Source organism: Dendropsophus ebraccatus, chromosome 3, assembly GCF_027789765.1.
Source record: "Dendropsophus ebraccatus isolate aDenEbr1 chromosome 3, aDenEbr1.pat, whole genome shotgun sequence".
In the NCBI taxonomy this organism is placed as follows: domain Eukaryota; kingdom Metazoa; phylum Chordata; class Amphibia; order Anura; family Hylidae; genus Dendropsophus; species Dendropsophus ebraccatus.
Genome location: NC_091456.1, coordinates 35108953 through 35130844, shown reverse-complemented (window position 1 = coordinate 35130844; position 21892 = coordinate 35108953). Strand labels below are relative to the sequence as shown.

At 43.1% G+C, this 21892-nt stretch overlaps 2 protein-coding genes across 4 annotated transcripts in view; both read left to right on the top strand.

Annotated features, from left to right (window-relative positions):
* SLC8B1 (solute carrier family 8 member B1) overlaps positions 1 to 7103 on the top strand; it is a 44427-nt gene extending 37324 nt beyond the window's left edge. Inside the window, exons 15-17 of the mRNA XM_069964114.1 lie at positions 4493 to 4573; positions 5626 to 5690; positions 6551 to 7103. Of these exons, the coding sequence (XP_069820215.1) occupies positions 4493 to 4573; positions 5626 to 5690; positions 6551 to 6748 (344 nt within the window). The 3' untranslated portion in view covers positions 6749 to 7103. The remainder of the gene's footprint in view (positions 1 to 4492; positions 4574 to 5625; positions 5691 to 6550) is intronic.
* A 5916-nt stretch (positions 7104 to 13019) lies between these two features.
* Positions 13020 to 20409, top strand: FICD (FIC domain protein adenylyltransferase). Of its 3 annotated transcripts, none has more exons than XM_069961405.1 (3): positions 13020 to 13231; positions 13590 to 13923; positions 16437 to 20409. In XM_069961405.1, exons 1-3 carry the CDS (start codon positions 13208 to 13210, stop codon positions 17510 to 17512), a joined length of 1434 nt encoding a protein of 477 aa, XP_069817506.1. In that variant the 5' UTR covers positions 13020 to 13207; the 3' UTR covers positions 17513 to 20409. The 3 variants fall into 3 exon arrangements, with proteins under 3 accessions (XP_069817506.1, XP_069817507.1, XP_069817508.1); XM_069961406.1 differs by having other exon boundaries at positions 13026 to 13204; XM_069961407.1 differs by lacking the exon at positions 13020 to 13231 and adding an exon at positions 13299 to 13411.
* The last annotated feature ends 1483 nt before the right edge of the window (positions 20410 to 21892 follow it).

Sequence of the window (21892 nt, the reverse complement as noted above, 5' to 3'; positions counted from 1 at the left end):
CAAGAAAAGAATATCTTATGTAATTCCGCATCAGAACACCTCCAGGTAGATAACTGCACCTTTGTATGTACAAAGCTTCTGTTAGTTTCCCTTAACGGAGTATTCCACTCAACCATAACTTTTCATATGTTGCTGCCCATGATGAAACTAACAATTCCTTCCATACTTATTGTCTATTCAGTCTCCTTCCCCTAGTTCTGAGCTGCTGGTTTCTGCTGAAGACACACAAATCTATGTGTGAGACTTTATCTCTGTTTCCCCATACTCCCCCCTCCCTTCTTAGATGTCTGATGTAAACAGGTCCCTGGCAGGCTGTATCTGCAACATTGTAGCTTCTTTGTAATGCTGGGAGGATACATCTGAGGTCAAGTTGCTAATGAACTCGCTGTGATTAATCCTCCCAGCATTACAGAGAAGCTACAGTGTTGCAGATAAAGCCAGTAAGGACATGTTTACATACGCTGTGTCAGAAGGGAGGGGGAAGGAGGGGGAGACAGAGAGAAAAGCTCACACACAGATTTGTGTCTTCAGAAAGCAGCAGCTGAGAACTGGGGGAAAGAGACTAAATAGGTAATAAAAAGTATGTAATAAATTATCCATTCAGTTCACCTGGTGAGTGCACGACCAGAGGATATCCCAGTACTCAAAGTAGTATGAATGAAAATGGAAAAAAGAAGGTTGGCACACCCTGAGATTAAAATTCAGTACTTTATTCCAATGTGTTAAATCTCATGGTTGAAACTCCCAAGCGAGGACAGGAACAAATGCACGATCTTCCGCCTTTCTGGCCAGGTGACCTATGATTAAGGGGCACCTGGATGGAAGATTGTGAATTTGTTTGTGTCCTTGCTTGTGACTTTTTGTACCATGAGATTTCAACGCATTAGAATAAAATACAGAATTTTTATCTCAGGGCGTGCCGACCTTCTTTTTCCTTTTTCCATTCATACCATATCAAAAGTTATGTTTGAGTGGAATACCCCTTTAAATTGACTGTTTTAGTATCAGAACTATAAAGTAAGTAGCTGTGTGCTATAATAGAGGCTGTGAGGTTGTTCGTACACGTGAGACAGCAGTTGACAGGCAGTGTTCTCCCAACTTCACTGTAATCTTGCACATTAGGGGTTGGCCACTTTATAGTAAAATAGGTCAGTGTACAGTATTAGTAAGTGTACTCACTGAATATACTGACAGCAGCTCCCTGTGTACCTCATAGAGCTAATATCAGACCCCCTCCTCCAGGCTGGGCTACGCTGCTCTGTTTTGTTTCTGTCCATAAAATGGCCGACATGGACATGGACCGACGGCATGTGACCGTGCCCCCCCCAGTGTCCACCACTGAGCCTGTATATGTCTATGGAGGAAACAGGGGGCGGGGCATGTCACATTCTCCTCTATGTCGGCCATTTTATGGACAGAAACAAGACAGAGCAGGGCAGGGCAGCGCAGCCTGGAGGAGGGGAGTCTGATTTTAGCTCTATGAGGCACACGGGGAGCTGCTGTCAGTATATACAGTGAGCAGGGCCGGTTTTAGGCTAAATGTGGCCCTGGGCAAAGTTGAAGGTGGGGCTCCAAATGCTAAAACATTGAAGCAGCAATTTAAGGTCACCATACACTTTACTTTTTTGTCAGCGGTTGTCGAGCTGCTCGAGGTGGAGTGATCTTCTGTGACCTTAAAGGGAACCTGTCACCCCCCCCGTGCCGGGGTGACAGGCTCCCGACCCCCGTTAGAGTCCCCTATACTCGCCTAATCCCGCCGGGTCCCGCTTCTGGAGGTGGTCGGGTGACGGGAGATCTCAGCCACTGCAACACGGCGCGCGTGCTGAGAGATGAGTCCAACGCTCATAGAGAATGACGGAGCGCTGGACTCTCCTGTCATTCTCTATGGGTGTTGGACTCATCTCTCAGCGCGCGCGCCGGGCTGCAGCGGCTGAGATCTCCGTCACCCGACCACCTCCAGAAGCGGGACCCAGCGGGATTAGGTGAGTATAGGGGGCTCTAACGGGGGGTCGGGAGTCTGTCACCCCAGCACGGGGGGTGACAGGTTCCCTTTAAATAAGACCCCTCTGTGCCCTATATGGTAGATAGGTCCCTCTGTGCATCCATAGTACATATAGTTGGTATCCCTCTGTAGGTAATTCTCCTGGTAGTTACCTCCACCACCCAGTATGTAGTATCCACCAATATAGGAGGCATCTCACTGTAGGTTATACACCTGTTAGCAGCCCCCCCCCCCCCCCCAGCACATAGCATCTCTCCTGATAGTTACCCCCCCCCCCACCCCCCCCCAGCACATAGCATCTCCTAGGGCTGGGGCGATATGAGCAAAAAATAAAATCTAGTTTTTTCTTTTCTCTCTATTTTTTTATTTATTTTTTTCTAGTTATGATGGGTGTAGTAGTATAGGCATAGTGGATAACGGGTGTAGTAACAGTAGAAGCATAGAAGATGAGGGGTGTAGTAGTAGATAAGGGGAGTAGTAGTTTTGGGAGTAGTAGTAGTATCAGGAGTGGGGGTAATAGTAGCAATGGTAGTGAGAGCAGTATTAGGAGTAGTATTGGGGGTAGTAGAGCAGTATTGTGGGTAGTAATAGAGCAGCATTGGGGGTAGTAGTAGGGCAGTATTAGGAGTAGTATTGGGGGTTGCAGTAGGGCAGTATTGGGGGTAGTAGTAGGGCAGTATTAGGAGTAGTATTGGGGGTAGTAGTAGGGCAGTATTGGGGGTAGTAGTAGAGCAGTATTAGGAGTAGTATTGGGGGTAGTAGTAGGGCAGTAAATAGGAGTAGTATTGGGGGTAGTAGTAGGGCAGTATTGGTGGTTGTAGTAGGGCAGTATTGGGGGTAGTATTGGGGGTAGTAGTAGAGCAGTATTAGGAGTAGTATTGGGGGTAGTAGTAGGGCAGTATTAGGAGTAGTATTGGGGGTAGTAGTAGGGCAGTATTGGTGGTTGTAGTAGGGCAGTATTGGAGGTAGTAGTAGAGCAGTATTAGGAGTAGTATTGGCGGTAGTAGTAGAGCAGTATTGGGGGTAGTAGTAGGGCAGTATTAGGAGTAGTATTGGGGGTAATAGTAGGGCACTATTGGGGGTAGTAGTACAGCAGTATTAGGAGTAGTATTGGGGGTAGTAGTAGGGCACTATTGGGGGTAGTAGTAGAGCAGTATTAGGAGTAGTATTGGGGGTAGTAGTAGGGCACTATTGGGGGTAGTAGTAGAGCAGTATTAGGAGTAGTATTGGGGGTAGTAGTAGAGCAGGGGAGAGATATTGGGGTACTGTATTATACAGAATCCCCTCCCCATATACTGCTCACTAGGCCCTGAATGGGGGAGGGGATCCTGAGTGATTCAGCACCCACCTCCATCATGTACTGTGTGCTGCTCAGGGCCTGGTGCCCATAGATACAGAGGGAGGAGGGCCCTGAACAGTATATGGTGGAAGGGGGGACTGCATCATACAAGATCCCCTGCCCCCTCCCTGTATACTGTTTGCTAGGCTCTAAAGAGTATATGGGGAGGGGGTAACTGGTTTATAAAGACCCCCGAGGCTCTGCCCACCCGCGTCCATAAGCCCCCCCCCCCCCCAAACACCCCCCCCCCATCCTTTTCTTTACCGGGGCTTGCGTTCCTCCTCTTCTCTAGGGCACAGGCAGCTCTGCAGGAGGGGCGGTCCGCTTCTCCCTCTTCTGCGGTCCTCACAGCTCAGCTCCTTCGTTCATTAGTGGGGCAGGGGAGCTGCTTGTGCTGCTCTGCTTCCTGCTCTACTAATGAAGGAAGGAGCTAGGGGACCCCAGGGGGATGGGGGCCCTGGGCAAGTGCCCGGTTTGCCCCCCCCTAACGCCGGCCCTGACAGTGAGTACACTTACTAATACTGTACACTGACCTATTTTACTTTAAAGTGGCCAACCCGTTTAAGCTAAGTGTACACATTTACTTTTCAGTGAGGAGAGAAGTGCAAAAAAAACCTGAGACTTCTCTGGCAGTGCCCTTATGTCCTATGGGAACAAAGGATGGATGCAGCCAGGCAGGCCCCATTTACATTAGATATTAGCTTATGGCATCAGAGTTTGTGTGATTTAGCTTCTTTTGTGTATGGCCATTATAACACACAATAGATTTACTATAAAATTGATTTTTTTTATGAGAGGATTTTTTAGTGTTCCCTGATATTATCAATGCTGTCATTTGGATATGGGAAGGATTCAAACATCTACCATTATTAGTGGGTTTATAATATTATTGGTATTAGTATTTTGCCTTTTTAATTTTTATTTTTTAAATCTTTTACTGACCCATATGTGTATTTTTGATCTAAGTAGAAATACATCAATACCTGTACTCTCGAAAGCTTCTAATTATAAAACAATGAAAAATAAATAATTGTGGTTTTTTTATAGTATCATTAAAGCCAAACCCGACTGTGACATTGTTTGGTGACTGAAGAAAAACCTATACGACATAAACGTGTCTTTCTTTTTTTTTTTTTACTTCCCTCTCACAGATTTTGTATCGGACCTCACACTGGCTCGCCAGGGCTATCCACGCATGGCATTCTCTGCCTGCTTTGGAGGGATTATTTTCAGTATCCTTTTACGTGATATTTTTACATTTAGTTCATATTCTTAATAAAAATAAAAAAAATATACAGCTTTTTACTTACTAATGCTTTAGCAAAACTTTTAGGGAAGAATACCATACATACTAGTGGAGCTTTTATTCTTCTTCAACATTTTGTATAAGTAGTAAAATTGTAAATGTATGAAAGTACAATTGAGGGTTTATGCACCTTTATGGCAGCGCAGTAAAACATAAAGCTATAATACATCTGCCATCTTGAGCCCTAAAGGTGCCCAATAGAGAACCTCAAAGACACGTCCATCAAGTTCAACCAAGGAGGGGACGGATGGAAGGAAGGGGGAGCATGATTGGTTCATCCGAACCCAGGTGTGTCGCATCCGATTACTGGTGGCTGAAGAAGTTGGATACAGCCCTAATGGTGCATTTACACAGACAGATTTATCTGACAGATTTCTGAAGCCAAAACCAGGAGCAGGCTATAAACAGAGAACAGATCATAAAGGAAAGACTGGTTTCTCCTTTGTTTCAGATCCATTCCTGGTTTTGGCTTCAAAAATCTGTCAGATAAATCTGTCTGTGTAAACGCGCCATAAGGCTGCCTGGAAAACATTGATACAATCATAGGCCATAGGCTGTATGCATGTTTTCCCAGACTCCCTGGAGCTGTATCCAGCTTTAGATGGACTGGAAATTAAATGCAGAGTGTTTATGTTCGGACGAACCTAAGCATGCTTGAGTTTCGCTCATCTATAGTGCCCATGCACGTTCAATAGCTGTCGGCAGATCCTTCAACCAATCAAACGCTATCTCACGCCTTAGAAGATTCGGTACGACCAAATATTCATGTGATCTCAATGGAAAGAGGAGAAGTAAGTTGTTGCCAGACATCTCTTTGGGGCCACTATATACGTTAGACAGTCTGTCCCATCCCACCAAAGTCAGCAGTTCGGATGACTTTTGACTAAAGTGTATGGGGATCTTTACATCTTTTCCACCTGGAGGTTGTTGCCATCAAACCCAGTAACTGTTTGAGCTCTTTTCCTGATCTGGTGTCAGATGTGCTCATTGGAGTCGGTTTGGGTTGTCTCTTACAGATGAGTCCATCCAATACAGAGTTACAGGTGAGTCAGTTAGTACTCTGATGCGGTCACATTAAACCTATAAAACAAAATTGCACAAAAAAAAAAAAAAAATAAAAAAAAAAAAAATATATATATATATATATATATATATATATATATATATATATATATAAAAAGCAACGGACAGCATCTCTTCACCAAGGTGCTAATACTTTATTGTTCCATTTTGCAAAGAAAAAGTGCAACGTTTCAGCTCTATATCATGAGGTTCATGATATAGAGCTGAAACGTTGCACTTTTTCTATGCAAAATGGCACAATAAAGTATTAGCACCTTGGTGAAGAGATGCTCTCTGTCGCTTTTTCCTTTTGAATACGACTGGGGCAGAGGGTCGAACCCCAAAAGGACTGTGCATCCTAGACAGCGTTACCGCGGGCCCAACCTTGTTTTTTGTGTGTGTGTGTGTATGTGTATATGTATGTATATATATATATATATATACACACACACACACACACACACACACACAGAGGTTGGTCCAAAAGTAGGTGTACAGTGTGTGTAATAGGGTTATAAAGGGGGAGATTTATCAAACATGATGTAAAGTTGCCCCTAGCAACCAATCAGATTCCACCTTTCATTTTCCAAAGAGTCTGTGAGGAATGAAAGGTGGAATCTGATTGGTTGCTAGGGGCAACTGAGCCAGTTTCACTTTACACCATGTTTGATAAATCTCCCCCGTTCATAACCTTATTATACATACTGTCCACCTACGTTTAGACCACCCTGTGTGTATATACATACATATACAGTAGAACATTCTGGTTTGCTGGTTCTAGTAAGGGGAGTTATTTATACTTTTGTTACATGAATCCTAATAATTTATTTTCTTCTTTCAGCTTGAAGCACAAGGTCTTCTGGTGTGGGTCCTTGCTGGAGGTCTTGGAGTCAGTCTGGTCTTCTCACTATTAGCAGTACCTGTACAGTGCTTTCACCTACGGAGAGGCTATGGGATTGCCTTATTCGTTCTCTATGTGCTTTTCCTAGTTATTGCATTATTAACTGAATTTGGAATCATCAAACTGGAGAACTCCTGACACTGACATAAAAGACTCGTGGAATGATCTAGAATCTAGAATACAAAATGGCACCTTTTTTCACCTCTGCTCTAGATCACCGTAACCCTTAATGGCTGCATTATTGTCTCAGGATGTTTGGGGGGGGGGTGTATTTTTATGTTTTAAAGAACACCAAAAGGTTTTTATTATTTGTTATTTAAAAGGAAAAACTTTTTTTTTCAAGTTTTATTTTATAAAACATTTTTTAAACAATCGTGGAAGTATTTGGCTGCTGCACCTACATGGGTCGAACAATACAGCTGTGTTGAGCTAGTTTGTGGGGCACTAAATATATTTTATATAGTTTTATTTTAAATAAAGCTGTTCCTTTGTACATATGGTTTTCAGCCTTATAATCCTGTGTGACTGTTATATGGTGGATACAACTGTTACTTCCTTACAAAAAAAACAAAATGTAATATATGTATTTTTAAAGGGGTTGGTCACCCCAAAAAAATTCTTTCAAATCAACTGGTGCCAGAAAGTGCCTGAGGTTTGTAATTTATTTCTATAATAAAAAATCTGGCCAGTGTTACTGAAGATCGTCTCAGTCGATACTGCAGTACTGGCCGGATGATCCTAATTTTTAATGAATTGGGATGCAGGCGCACCCATGTGCGCCTGCATCCGAATTCCCCGCTGCACACAATGTCCATTGTGTGAACTGACATGTTCTGTGCGTCCGCTATTCAATTATTAGCGGCCGCACAAAACTAAAATGTCAGTTTTTCGTGCAGCTGCTTAGAATCCCAGCCGGAGCGTATACTATGTGTATACACTCTGGCCTGGATTCTATTCATTTACATTAAATGTATGTTTTGTATAAATAACGGCCGTTGTTGCAAATTGCAAAACATATTTTGTGTGAACATAGCCTAACAGTACACACCATAAAAATAGTTAACTACTTTAGACAGAAACAAACCCAATGTTCCTTTACATGTATTTTATGCTTTCTGCTTTACCTTGTCAGATGCACAATTTAAGAATGAAATATGTGCCCTTATAACTTGGGAGCATCTAGTCTAGGCCTAAGTTCAGGAACACATCCAGAGAAACAATCTCCAGAGGCCGTGGAGCAAAAGACCAGCACATGCAATAAGCAAATGGCTCCATTGAGGAGTTCTGTTCCTGGGTCAATAGGCAAGAAGGAGCAGCTAATTCACAGGGGAATATGGATTGTTATAAATGGAACTATGCAGCCATGAACATTGGCTGCATTGGTTTCCACACGTAACAAGTTCACAGCCGATTTCACACTGCGAGTTTCAGTTACAGTCTTATGAATTACAGTCTTATGACCCTGCGTCCTCGGAGCAGATGTAAGAATGATGTGACGGCCGTATTTAACGAATTGGCTGTTGGGCTGGTAAAAATAGTAAATGCTTACTTGCCCATGCTCCTGCTGGAGTTTCTGTGTCCCCGCTTTACTGACAGCCCTCTTAGCCAATTACTGGCTGCAGTGGGACAGCACATTGATTTGCTGAGGGGGTCATCAGTGAGCAGGGAGCCAGAGACTCGAGCAAGAGTAAGAAAGCAATAATGCAGGCCTATAGATTAAAACGGTACAGAGTGTTGCAGCAGATTTGCCTTAAATCTCACGTAGTGAAATCCGCTGCAAACTTGTGTGAATGCACCCTTGGGCTGGGTTCACACTATGTATATTTCAGTCAGTATTGTGGTCCTCATATTGCAACCAAAACCAGGAGTGGATTGAAAACACAGAAAGGCTCTGTTCACACAATGTTGAAATTGAGTGGATGGCCGTCATTTAATAGCAAATATTTGCTGTTTTTTAAAACAACGGCTGTTATATTGAAATAATGGCCGTTATTTACTGTTATATGGCGGCCATCTACTCAGTTTCAACATTGTGTGAACAGAGCCTTTCTGTGTTTTTAATCCACTCCTGGTTTTGGTTGCAATAGGAGGACCACAATACTGACTGAAAAATACGTAGTGTGAACCCAGTCTAAATGTTACTGCACTCCCTAGATCACTCTTAACTGACTTGTTGCAGGGGTCAGGCTTTAGACTTACTATAGAACCCAACTCTTACAATGACCTGGGCAGTAAAGCACTGGGCTGCACTCTTCTCCTGGCTCTATATTGTATATAGTGATCGGTGGATGTCAAAACACCCAAATCAATTAAAAAAAAAGAAGCATTGATGCGACCGTACCGCTTTAGTGATCCTGCCGCCCCTGTTGGCAGATGCCACATCAGCTGCTGCACATTGCAAGGTTACTTTTATGAGTTATGTCTGGCGCTCCTTTTAGGTTTAAAAAAAAAAGATGTTTTTGGTGGTCGACAGTGTCATCCAGGTGTGGCTTCTTGGCCCATATAGTCCCCTCTCCCCACCTCAGTCAGCACAGTCTTTACTAGGGTCACCAGTGCTCAAACAGAGTGGGACCTGCACTGCATATTCCCATTTAAAACATTGACACACATATAGAATATTTTGGTGCATAATCCATGCCAATTATCAATGAACCTGGCCTCCAGGGTCCATTTACACCAGCGCTTCTTAAACTTTTTCTACTGGAGCCTCACCAGACAGACTAAGGGCCCTTTTACACAGAAAGATTATCTGACAGATTATCTGCCAAAGATTTGAAGCCAAAGCCAGGACTGGATTTGAAAAGAGGAGAACTCTCAGGCTTTCCTGTATGACCTGATCTCTGTTTATAGTCTGTTCCTGGTTTTGGCTTCAAATCTTTGGCAGATAATCTGTCAGATAATCTTTCTGTGTAAAAGGGCCCTAAGGGGTTTCTGTGGCCTCACCATCTGTGATGTAAGGAAATTATAACAATGGAAAAATGAGTATGGAATTATTCAGTTATATTGCCAAAGTGGAGTTCAATGCAGCCAGGTAAACCTGCCCCCCCCCAGCTGGACCTCACAGTTTGAGAAGCACCAATTCTGCCTGTAATTATCCATTATGTTCATTTTCAGTGGTCATAAAATCTTTGTGTTCTTGTTTGCAGCGTACCCAGCTAACATAAGGGAATTAGGCTGGGTTCATACTACGCTTTTGCAATCCGTTTTTTTTTCATCTGTTTTTTTGCAAAAAAATGATGCATTTGTGTGCATCCGTTTTGATCCGTTTCTTCATTGGCTTCCATTAAAGATACTTTTTTTTTTTTTTTTTTTTTTAACGGACACAAATTAGGTTGACTAGGTTTTTGTGTACATAAAAATTTTTTTTTTTTTTTTTTTTTTTTTTTATTATGGAAGTCTCTGGAAAAACGGACCAAAACAGATGCACACAAATTGCATCAAAAAACGGATTGCAAAAACGTAGTGTAATCCCAGCCTTACTGAGATTCTGTGTCAAAATACATGCGGAATTGGCTTTAATGGGCTTTCCGATTCTTCGTTCACACTGGAATTTCCGCACTGAAAATTCCGCCACTGAGACAATTTCCGTCTGAAGAATTGACGTGTGGAATTCTGTGGCCTGTACGTGCTCACGGCTGCGTGCTTTTCGCCGGCTCCATAGACCCCATTCTATTGACCGGCTGATTCTGCGTTCCACCAAAAGAAATGGTGTCTATGGAGCCGGCGGAAAGGCGCACGGCTGTGAGCGCGTACAGGCCACGGAATTTCGCAGAATTTATCAGCGAGAATTCCGTAGTCTGAACCCGCCCGAACTGTGCTCCTATTCTGCCAGAGATAAATAGGAGAGGAATTTCAAGCAGAAAACTTTCCTCTTCAATTCCTCACTGAATACTCGCCTATTCCTCAGTGTGAACATACGCAAAGAGAGGAAATCGCAGCTGGTTCGCAGCAGCATTGGTAAACATAGCGTCACCTTTTAGGCTATGTTCACACTTCGTAAAAGTACGGCCGTTGTTGCCGTTGGCAACAACGACCGTACTTTTTGCAGTGTCGAACATTGCCTATTCCTCTTTGGGATCCCGGCTGGAGCGTATACACATCGTATACGCTCTGGCTAGGATTTCATGCGGCGCCGCAGAAAACTGACCGCAATTCAGTGAATTGCGGCCGTAGAAAGACCTGTCAGTTCACACAATGAAGCGAGCGGCTCCGGACGCTTGCTTCATTGTATGTAGTGGCAAGTTCTGATGCGGGCGCGCGCTGATGTGCCCGCATCAGAACACTACGGCCATAAAGATCATCTGTGCATGATCTGTGCAGAGAGTGGGCGTTCCGTGAGCCGGCCGGGGTCACGGAACGGCCGGTCTCACACGTGTGAACATAGCTTTATTGTGTATCTCATTACTCACTCCTATAATACAGTTTTTTGTCTAGGCCTCTAAAATGCAGCCTTAAAAAATTATTGGGGGCTGATTTAATAACATGTTCCCGGCAGCAAATTGTTGTCTCTTTGCCAATTTTCCTTGTTGGTTTAGTGTTCCAACATATTTACTAAAGGTGTGCGACACAATTTTTTCCAAAAACCTGACAAACCCGTCATTTTTGTCCAACAAACTGCCAAGTTGTTGCGTCGTGGAAGTGTCCTTCAAAACCTGCCACAATTGACAGATTTACTAAGGGAGCCGTGATTTTTTTGACAGGTTTTCTACTCTAAAAAGCAGCCTCTTTTAGTGCAGCAGGCTGGTTGCGTTGTAGTTTTGTCCTATGAAAAACCTTCGAGATTTACTGAGGGCAGGCGCCACATTAATGAATTTTGCGCAAAAAATTTATCACAAAATTCTGCCGTCATCAAAATAAAGTTGACCATATTGGTAAATCAGAAGGACAAGCCGCAGCCTATTCTTCTGTCCTGTCATACATTCTCTGGTGCTAAAGCTGAGACTGGGCTTGAGTTTTCTGTTTCAATCTTTTTATTAAAGTTTTTAGAAAAATACAAAATTACATGCATCGCAAGTGGCCGATTTACATAGTGTTATAGGCAACCATGCATAAAATCAGTGGCATTTAGGGACTGAGTTTTCTATCCATTTGAGGTAAAACAATATGTCTGCACATCCTTGTTACTGTTACCAAATTTTGACAACATTGCAAGTGCTGGCTAAGGGTACCTTTAAGACAGAGAGAGTTATCTGACAGATTTTTGAAGCCAAAGCCAGGAATGGATTTGAAAAGAGGAGAAATCTCAGTCTTTCCTTTATGACGTTTTCTGTTTATAGTCTGTTTCTGGCTTTGGCTTCCAAAATCTGTCAGATAAATCAGTTTGTCTCAAGGCACCCTAAGGGTGGGTTCATACTGAGGAATTCTCACGGATAAACTCCGCGGAATTCCGGTGGCTGTCCGCGCGCCTTTCCGCCGGCTCCATAGACACCATTCTATGGGCCGGCGTATTCCGCTATCTGCCGAAAGAAGTGACATGAATACAGTAGTGGATCATAATAGGTCCTTTTCGGGCGGTAGCCCGGGGCCCTGAGCTCCTGGGGGCCCATGGCCACCCAAAAAGACTTATACTTTCAGTGGTGTATTGTCTCCTGGCTACAGTTCTGCCATGATTTGCAAAAAAATGCTGCTTTTTTTTACCGCAATTTTGCACAAATCAGGGCATCATGACATTATCTATCCTATACTATGAACACCGCGTTGGTGTTGTCATAGTTACGGTGGGGTAGGGGGCCCAGGCTTCGTGAACAGCCTGGGGCCTATGGTAAAGTTAATCCGCCCCTGCATGGATAGCGGAATACGCCGGCCCATAGAATGGTGTCTATGGAACCGGCAGAAAGGCATGCGGACAGACAGCGGAATTCCGCGGATATTGTCCGCGAAAATTACTCAGTATGAACCTACCCTCAAAATGAAACCACATTGGTAAGAGGCGTTCAATAGCCAATAGTCAATATGATTGTCTTGGTGAATTGTGGAATGCGACATAACCGAAAAATGGTTTAAAAAAAAAAGTCCTTTATATACATTACTACATGGTAGGGTCATATACCTATAACTGTAGTGGCTGAGGGACATAGTACAAAGGAAGGCACAATCACCTTTCTCCTATATGTCCCTATAATTATAAAAAGCTAAATGATGTATGAAAACCAAAATGGCGTCATTATGACGTAAACAAATACACAAAACTGCTGAAAGGGTTAAGCGAGTGCAAATAAGGTATTTAGCGCCACGCCCCCGTTGTGATAAGGCCACCCAATCAGAAGACACCACGCTTATGAGTTACGTCTACCCCAACCGGTACTGAAGGGATAACTGTGTCACACTTTATCAGCTGTTAGGCCGCCATGTTGGAGACTAAGCTACATTCATTTGAATAGAATTCACGTCGCCAAAATGTCCGCGTTGTAGGTGCCTGGTGCGGACAGTGGAGACACTACTTCTTCTCCTAGTGTTTTAAACGGCCCATTGAGATGACGCGATTGGCTAACTGGGCTGTTAATTAAATGGTTGGCCAATAGTAAGACAGAATAGCTTGTGGGCGGGATCCAAGTGATTTACGTAACTGAAACTAGGAAGTCTGCTATTTTCCAGGTGATGGGGGTGTTTGGGAATTCTCATGTATGTTCAGGGATTCCAGGGCAGATTTCCGGGGGATAATGACTGTAACTAGCAGGGATTAGCGATAGCTGGGGGCTATGTGTGTGGTCTCACCCTATGAGCCCCCTGTACCTTCCCTTGATTGGCTAGTGGCTTTCCAGATGTTCTGGCTGGCTGGAACTTGTAGTTTTTGTTCAGCAGGTTTGTTTTAGCCTAGATGCAGTAAAGCAAAGTGCAGTTACCATGTCACTGGTTGTAAACAGGGCATGCTGGGATTTGTAGTTTTGCAGCAGCTGTAAAGCAGCAGGTTGGGGATCAGTGTTGATTGTTACCCTGGCATTGTACATGTCATCTCTAACCATTTTGTTTGTCATTTCAGATCACTGGTAACAGAGAAGAAGATGATCCTGCGGCACGTGCTTGGAGTTGGGTGATTGATAGTTCAATGGCAGTGACAGAGTTCCAATGGCCCCAGCTGGGTGCTCGGCACGGGTTCAGGGCGGCACTGGTGGTGTTGTCCGGGTCCCTGCTGGTGGCGCTCTTCCCTCTCAGTGAGCTGGAGGGGCAGTATAAGGCGGCTCTGAAGGTCCTGCTGAAGTGTAACCTCTGGGGAGGCAATGAGCGGCTGCACACCTACACGGGACACACTACTGGACTCGCTGTTGCTTCCACCGCAATCGAACTCCTGGTCTATAAACAGAAACCATCTTCAGGTATGAAGGATCTATCCGTCCAGATATAGGACATTTATTGTATAGAGCACAGGTGTCAAACTCAGCCCCTTCAGCTGTTGTAAAACTACATTTCCCATCATCCCTGCACAGCCAAAGCTTTAGCTTTGGTTGTTCAGGGATGATGGGAATTGTAGTTTTGCAACAGCTGGAGACCCTGAGTTTTGACACCTGTGGTATTGAGGATTAGCAAGATTTATGGTGCGTTTACATAGAGAGATTTATCTGACAGATTTTGGAAGCCAAAGCCAGGAGTGGATTTTTCTTTATGACCTGTTCGCTGTTTACAGTCTGTTCCTGGCTTTGGCTTCAAAAATCTGTCAGATAAACCCCTCTGTGTGAATGCACCATAAGACAGGCTAAGGTCACAAGGTCATATCTGTCAGCTTTGTGTGACCGCCCAAACAGGACTGCTCCCAGATACCCATCGCTGACTCCTTCTGGGAACACTTGTGCTTCTAATCCGTAGTCTAGCTAAGTTTGATGTCCTGATACATCAGACATGGGGAACCTTCGGACGTCCAGCTGTTGCAAAAGCTTTGGCTGTCCAGGCATGGTGGGAGTTGTAGTTTTGCAACAGCTGGAGAGCCAAGTTCCCTACCCCTATGATCTGTGCGGATTCCTGTTTTAAAGGGTAGTTCATAAAGGCAATCCATGCCTCCTATACATTAGAAGAAGTAGTAGGAAACAGCTTTCTTACTTGTTAAGTGAGTCTGAGGAACCCGTCTCTACTGAGCACCTACCCCTCAAGAGATGTGTGGTTATAAGTTTTCTATAGAAATTGTCTATGCATTAGTAGGGCATATGGATGTCACTGAGTGCATGTAACACTACCTTTGCCTTGTAGCAGCTGCTGCAGAGCAAATATGTGGTCAGCAGTAGTGTGGAGCAGATCTGTCAAACTGTTTGACTCTTGATTCTCTGCGGCTGCAGAAGTTGGATGCAGCTCTAGGGAGTCCTGGAATAGGTTGTATGCATGTTTTCCAACTTCTGCAGCCGCAGGGAATCAAATGGTGAGTGTTCGGAGAATGTTGTTGTCACCAAACATATTGCTCAGCACTAGTCAGCAGGACCACCATAGCGGTGAATCTTTGGAGAAAGCTGTGTTTACACACAGTATTTTGGTCAGTTTTGTAACCAAAACCATAAGTAAAAATTTTTTGTAATGGTATACTATAAGGATTGAGAAGCTTCAGCCATCCAGCTGTTGCAAAACTACAATTTCCATCATGCCTGGACAGCCAAAGCTTAGGGTCGAAGGTTCCCCATCCTTGTGGTATACCAAAGTACTACCTGTGAACCCACCCAAAGGGCTGTTTTCACAAGGCAACCCCTGGCCTATCTATCTATCTATCTGTGCCTCTGCCAAATCCTGACTTCCTTGAAGGCTGTAATAGTGCTGGGAACTAACCGAGCTGTTGTTTGACAACTCATCCTTGTTTGTGTAAATAGGCCAGGATGGGAATCTGCCAGCTGTGATTCATGTTCCAACCTGCTGACACTGTTAGATGGCTGTTAAGAAAAGACACCTGGTACCTTTCATATATCTGTCTGTAATTCCAAAAAAAGTAAATGCTTTTATTTGATCATATAAAGAGTCAAAGATGCTTTCCCAAGCTCCTGTAACAGCTCCTTACTACCCCCTGTCATACCTGACTGTACTTGGGACTCAAGGCTTCCAGGTGTCAATCAGGCAGGTAGGGGGGAGGAGACATTACAGCTTGTCAGGAGCTTGGAAAAGTCTATTTGACTCTTTGTAGCAGAGAATAAAAGAATTTGTCTACATTAGAGAAGCACATCTGGATACATAAAGGGTACCATGTATATCCTTGTCCTAACAGCATCTAACAGTGTCCCCAGTTTGGAATGTGAATTACAGGTGACAGATTTCCTTTAAGAGTACACATCATGTATAGTCTGCAAATTTTAAAAGATCCTAACAATACTAAGGGTCCTTTTACACAGACAGATTTACCTGACAGATCATTAAAGCCAAAACCAGGAATGGCTTTGAAAAGAGGAAAAATCTCAGTCTTACCTCTATTACCTGCTCTCTGTTTATAGTCTATTCCTGGCTTTGGCTTCAATAATCTGTCAGTTAATTCTGTATAAAAGGACCTGTAGGTTCGGTCAACACATGTCTAGTGTGTACGGGGCCTTGTACAGGTTAGACTTTGTGTTACTGAATAGATACAGGTTGTTTTATATTTCTGCAGTCACAGTTCTGCCTGTTGTTGGAAGCTGGTGATTTCAGCCCTGAAGCCTGCAGAATTATAAATGCAGCTCTGCGCCATTGTATAGGTTGTAGTCTATGATCAATTCTCATATATTTCATAACGTTATATAAACTGTAAATCAGCCCTCCAGTAAATATACATTTGGAGCTCCCCTGTGACTTTACAGGCTCTCCGAATCCTTGATAACACTTATACACTGATAATTGGCTTTGTATGTATGAAATTGACAAAGGGAGGTAATATATATTATTATTTTAGATGTAAAGTTTGAAGCTAAAGCTGCCTTGAACCAGGCACTTGAAATGAAGCGGCAAGGCAAGAGGGACAAGACGCATAAGCTTCTTCTCCACGCCCTGAAGATGGACCCGGATCACGTGGATGCCCTCAATGAGCTAGGCATCTTTCTGGAGGAGGAGAAGGATATTATACAGGCAGACTACCTCTATTCTAAGGCGTTAACAATCTCGCCACACAATGAGAAAGCTTTAATAAATCGAGATCGCACCCTGCCCTTAGTGGAAGAAATCGACCAGAGGTATTTTAGCATCATTGACAGTAAAGTTAAAAAAGTGATGTCCATTCCGAAGGGAAGCTCTGCTCTTCGCAGGGTGATGGAGGAGTCCTACTATCACCACATCTACCACACTGTTGCTATTGAAGGAAACACCCTTTCGCTGTCTGAAATTCGCCATATCATCGAAACAAGATACGCCGTGCCTGGTAAAAGCCTTGAAGAACAAAATGAAGTCATTGGCATGCACGCTGCAATGACTTACGTCAACACCACTTTAGTGTCGCGCATAGGATCTGTAACAACCAGCGATATATTGGAAATACACAGGAGAGTGCTGGGCTACGTGGATCCCGTTGAAGCTGGGCGATTCCGTACAAACCAAGTGTTTGTGGGTCACCATATCCCACCTCATCCCAGAGACGTAGACAAGCACATGCAAGAGTTTGTCCAGTGGCTTAATTCAGACGATGCAATGAACCTGCATCCGGTGGAATTTGCCGCTCTAGCACATTACAAACTGGTCTATATCCACCCATTTGTTGATGGCAATGGAAGGACTTCACGTTTGCTTATGAATGTTATTTTGATGCAGGCGGGCTACCCGCCCATAACCATCAGGAAAGAACAGAGGTCGGAATATTATCATGTTTTAGAACTTGCAAATGAAGGCGACGTGAGACCTTTTATTAGGTTTATTGCCAAATGCACAGAGACCACTCTAGACCTCCTGCTCATAGCCACAGCAGAGCATCCCGTGGGTCTCCCGGAGCCCAATCCGGACAGCTTTGAGTGCAAACAAACTATTCCGGTCAAGACTTGATTTCCTAGAGCTAGAACTCCATGGCCTTGGTTGCCTTATCTGCACCTCCTTGGATGTTGCTTGTTACCAGTAACATCTTAATAATTTATTTAATGCTTTTTGCTGCTAGTTTGACTTTACATTTTTCTGCAGAAAAATGCTTCAATGTAGATTCAGAGCCTACGCGTTATATGTAACGGGAGATACACACATGGAGTAAGTTTCTGCTCTGTATATGGTTGCAGTGAATCTGCGTTACGTGGGGAGCTGCTCAACTGTATGTTTTTTCAGTGCTGCTTTACTGGGGCAGAAGACTATACCATGTGTGAGTCTCTCGCTAAATGGGCACTTCCATTTTTTTAAAAACATTACACTCGGGGTCAGAGTGTTCAGACCCAGAGAAGAGCGAACCTCAAGTACGATTGGGTTCTTCCAAATCCGAGCGTGCGGCATTTGATTACTGGTGGCTGAAGAACTTAGATGCAGCCCTAGGAAGTCCTGGAAAACATGGTTACAGCCTATGGTTGTATCTATGTTTTCCAGACAGCCTTAGGGCTGCATCCAACTTCTTCAAAAACCAGTACACACATGCTGCACGCTCGGGGTTCCGACGAACCTAATCGTGCCTGAGGTTCGCTCATCTATATTCAGACCCCTACTGATCATTAGAATAAGTGAAGTGTGCACTAAGGGCCACTTGTATCAAGAGTGGGGTTTTCTATACCTTTCTATTATCAAGTTTTCCCCCAGTTTGCACCTGAGACACAAAAATCTATACCAGCTTGGAGCTGGCGTAGATTTTAGGCATGATTTATGCCAAAAACAGAATAAATTATGATGAAATATTGTGCACAGGAAGGACACACTTCCCTGCACGCAATGCTATGCCCCCTCCTCGCCCACATGATAAATGGGGAACAAAATGACACAATTTTTGTGCAAAAAAATTGCAAATTTTTGAAGGTTGGAGGAGTGCAAAACCTATGTATGGGCCCAGACATCAAAGTAGTCAGTAGTTTTTTGGTTTTTTTTTAATTGGCCAGGAAATAATACATCAGCACCAGCAGCACTTTTCTGGGAGCATTGGTTACAAAGCCTTGTCCAGTCCAGGTATTTTAACCCTGTTCCATTATGCCAGGCTTGAGGAAACTTTCATAGAGGATACTTACCACAGATTTGCATTGTGACATTTGTGGACTGGAGGCAGTCACCCTAGAGATGTGACAGAAACCATTTTCATATATATATCCTTTCTAGTAAAGTGACAGTGTATGTGCGGACATGTGTATGTGCGGACATGTAAGTGTGCTCAGTCTAACAATTACTGTTGTGAATGACCAAAAGATACTCAATATTTTTAATTTTATTTATTTCTAATAATGGTTCAATGGGTCTAGCTTACAGGTAGTGACATAATAGAATAAAACAAGTACTAATTCTATAACATTTATATATAGTAGAGAATAAGGTTTCACCCAAAAATATTTTATGACTGTGTTCAGGATATTGATGCAGCGATTTTATTGGTCAAGCTAAAGTATTCTTCATAAGGATTAGGCCTGGTGCACATTATTATATTATGGCCCATTACAACATCTGAGCTGTCTATAGCTGTAATGTGACACCCATATGGGTCCCGTATGGGACCGTTTTGTACCCCCATAAGCATTGCTTATCATACCGAGGATTTTTCTGTCAGATCCTATATAAATCAGTCAAACATAGAATGATGTGATAATGTGAAGGTTTACATTCTTAGAAGTATTCTTTTCAGGGGAGAATTCCTAATGTATTCCGTATGGTGTCCTGTAGATGCATCATATGGCAGTATGACCCATAATTAGCATTAAGCCCAGAGGCCAAACTGTTTTGGTTTGGTAATGTTCTCCGAACAAGAATTTTTCCGATATAGCACCACCACCAAAAGAAAATCTTTTTGCAAATGTGATTTTGGGGTGTTTACATTCTAAGATTTAGACTTATTTTGACATGCTAAAAACTAGGTATGCTTTAAGAGCGAACGACTATCACTTGGAGACCAGGGCAGGATACGTTAGAAAACTCCTGCAGGTACGCTGGCATCTTTCGATGTGACTGGATGGAACTCCTGGAAGCACCATAGACAGCACTGTAATACACTTACAATACAGTCTCCGGTGCATACGGGATTTTAATGTACTACTTGCATCAGAATAGGGCAGCATACCTGCAGGATTTTTTTTTTTTTTTCAAGGTATCCAGCCCCAGTCTGCAAGTGATAGGTACGCTGTAAAGTGTCCCTCCAGATTTTTTTTTTCTTTTGTGAATGTGACCTGTGGATACATCTTTGGCTCCGATTTATCAAGGTGTGCAAGCAAACCACACCTGAACTGGAGAGAGAGGTGCTGTCTCTGAAAGAAAGTGGCCATGTTTTTGTAGTGCTAGATAACCCCTTTAAGCATCCGAACATGGACTAAATAGATGGTTAAAAATCTCCTTGTCCATAGAATCAGTGTAAAAGGAAACACAGAATGGGGCTGCAGCAAATATAATCTCCTGAGCAACCAAACAGCACAGTGTTCAAGTTGTAAGAAAGGAAAGATGGGCTGTGATGGTTGCTATGGGCAACAGATTTCTTTCCCCTCAGCTGGACGGTGCTCATGAATGCAGCAGCCAATCAGATTTCAGCTTTCATTTTTAAAAAAGTCTCTGAAAAGTAAAAATCTGATTGGTTTCTATACGCAAATTCTTCACTCCTCCTGTGTACACGATTTGGTAACTCTCGACCTCTTACTGTTTCTTATGACAAATCATGCTCCCCCCTTCATTTACATTGATAATAGTATGAGGACTTACTAGATTTACCCTTGTTAGGGTAAGCAGTTTGCACTTTACATGCTCATAATTGTTAAACTGCATAATAAATTATTTTGGTATCAGACTTTGTATTAATGTCCATCAAAAGTCAGTATTAGCCTTAAAACATGCTGTCACTGGGCGGTTACTAACAGGGGAGGTCCCACTGCGTTATTACCTTGCCAGGAGGAGATGTCTGGTTAGAAATGTATGGGTAAGTACAGTGAAGGTTTGGATATACACAGGCTGTTCAATGTTTTACAATGAAAGTGAATAGAATATTGTAAGAAAACAGAATATGCATTTATCTGTTCTATACGGTGGATTTGGTTGTGCAGTGAAAGCAAAATCTCCCCCTACTTCCAAAAAACACCATCATGGCAGATCACAAATCCCTGATTTAACCATATCAGTAAGGCTGCGTTCACACTAAGTTTTTGCAATCCGTTTTTATCTTTAAAAAACTGATGCATTTGTGTCCATCCATCTTGATCCATTTTTCCATTGACTTCCATTATAAAAAAAGGATTTTTTTTTTTTAACAGACACAAAAATGAAGTAGACTACATTAAAAAACAAAACTGATCTGTGGTTTGTTTTTTTAGAATGGAAGTCAATGGAAAAACAGATGCACACAAAAATGCATGCTTTTTTTCCCATCCATTTAAAAAAAAAATGGATGAAAAAAAGGATTGCAAAGACGTAGTGTGAACCCAGCCTACTGCTGATAAGATGTTATTGGTAATGTGGTGGTTCCTAATTCCACACCTCAATGCCCAAATTAATGGGCTCTTACCTGACATCAGCCAATAAAAATTAATTCTATAATCTTCAATTTGTAGCCAACATAAATTTCCGTGTGCATTTTACATTCTAGCATCACCATTCCTTGAACTTTCCTAAGCTACTGCTGTATGAGGACTATGTATATGCCTATGGAGGACTCTCTATGTCTTCCATAGGCACATACAGATTCATTGCTGGATACTGGGAAGGAGCATGGCCACTTGCTGTAAGTTACTATTACTGTACACTAAATGTTACTGTAAAGTGGACAACCCCTTTAAGTTTACATTGTGTGAAGTATTAGTAAATCTGCCACAATAACTGGGGCATTGATGTGGATACATCCAATGTCATTCAGCACTGAATTGCCAGGTCACAGGACAGTATCTGGACGCCCATACAACACCTGTTTTCACAAGAAAATAAAGGAGCTATTATAGAATGCTTCTATAATATGCACACCAAAGGAATAATGGTCCAGAACCAGAATTTGAAGATGTTGAACACATGTAATGTGTTTTAATAAGCTTTCTGGCCCTCTTCCCTGTCAACCCGCTCGAAGTATAAAAAGGCAAACTTACGTGATCCCTGACAACCAAGGCCGGCTCAATATTGTGTCAATGGCGTCTTCACAGAGGGCCAGCTCCCCTTTGCTATGTTGTCGATGATTCACAGCTTGCTTAGCTCCGATTGGCTGAGCAAACCAACATAAAATCCCAGAAGAGAAGACGCCGCCATCCGGAGCTCTGGGGACCTGAGAACTGCGGTAAATTTGAATGA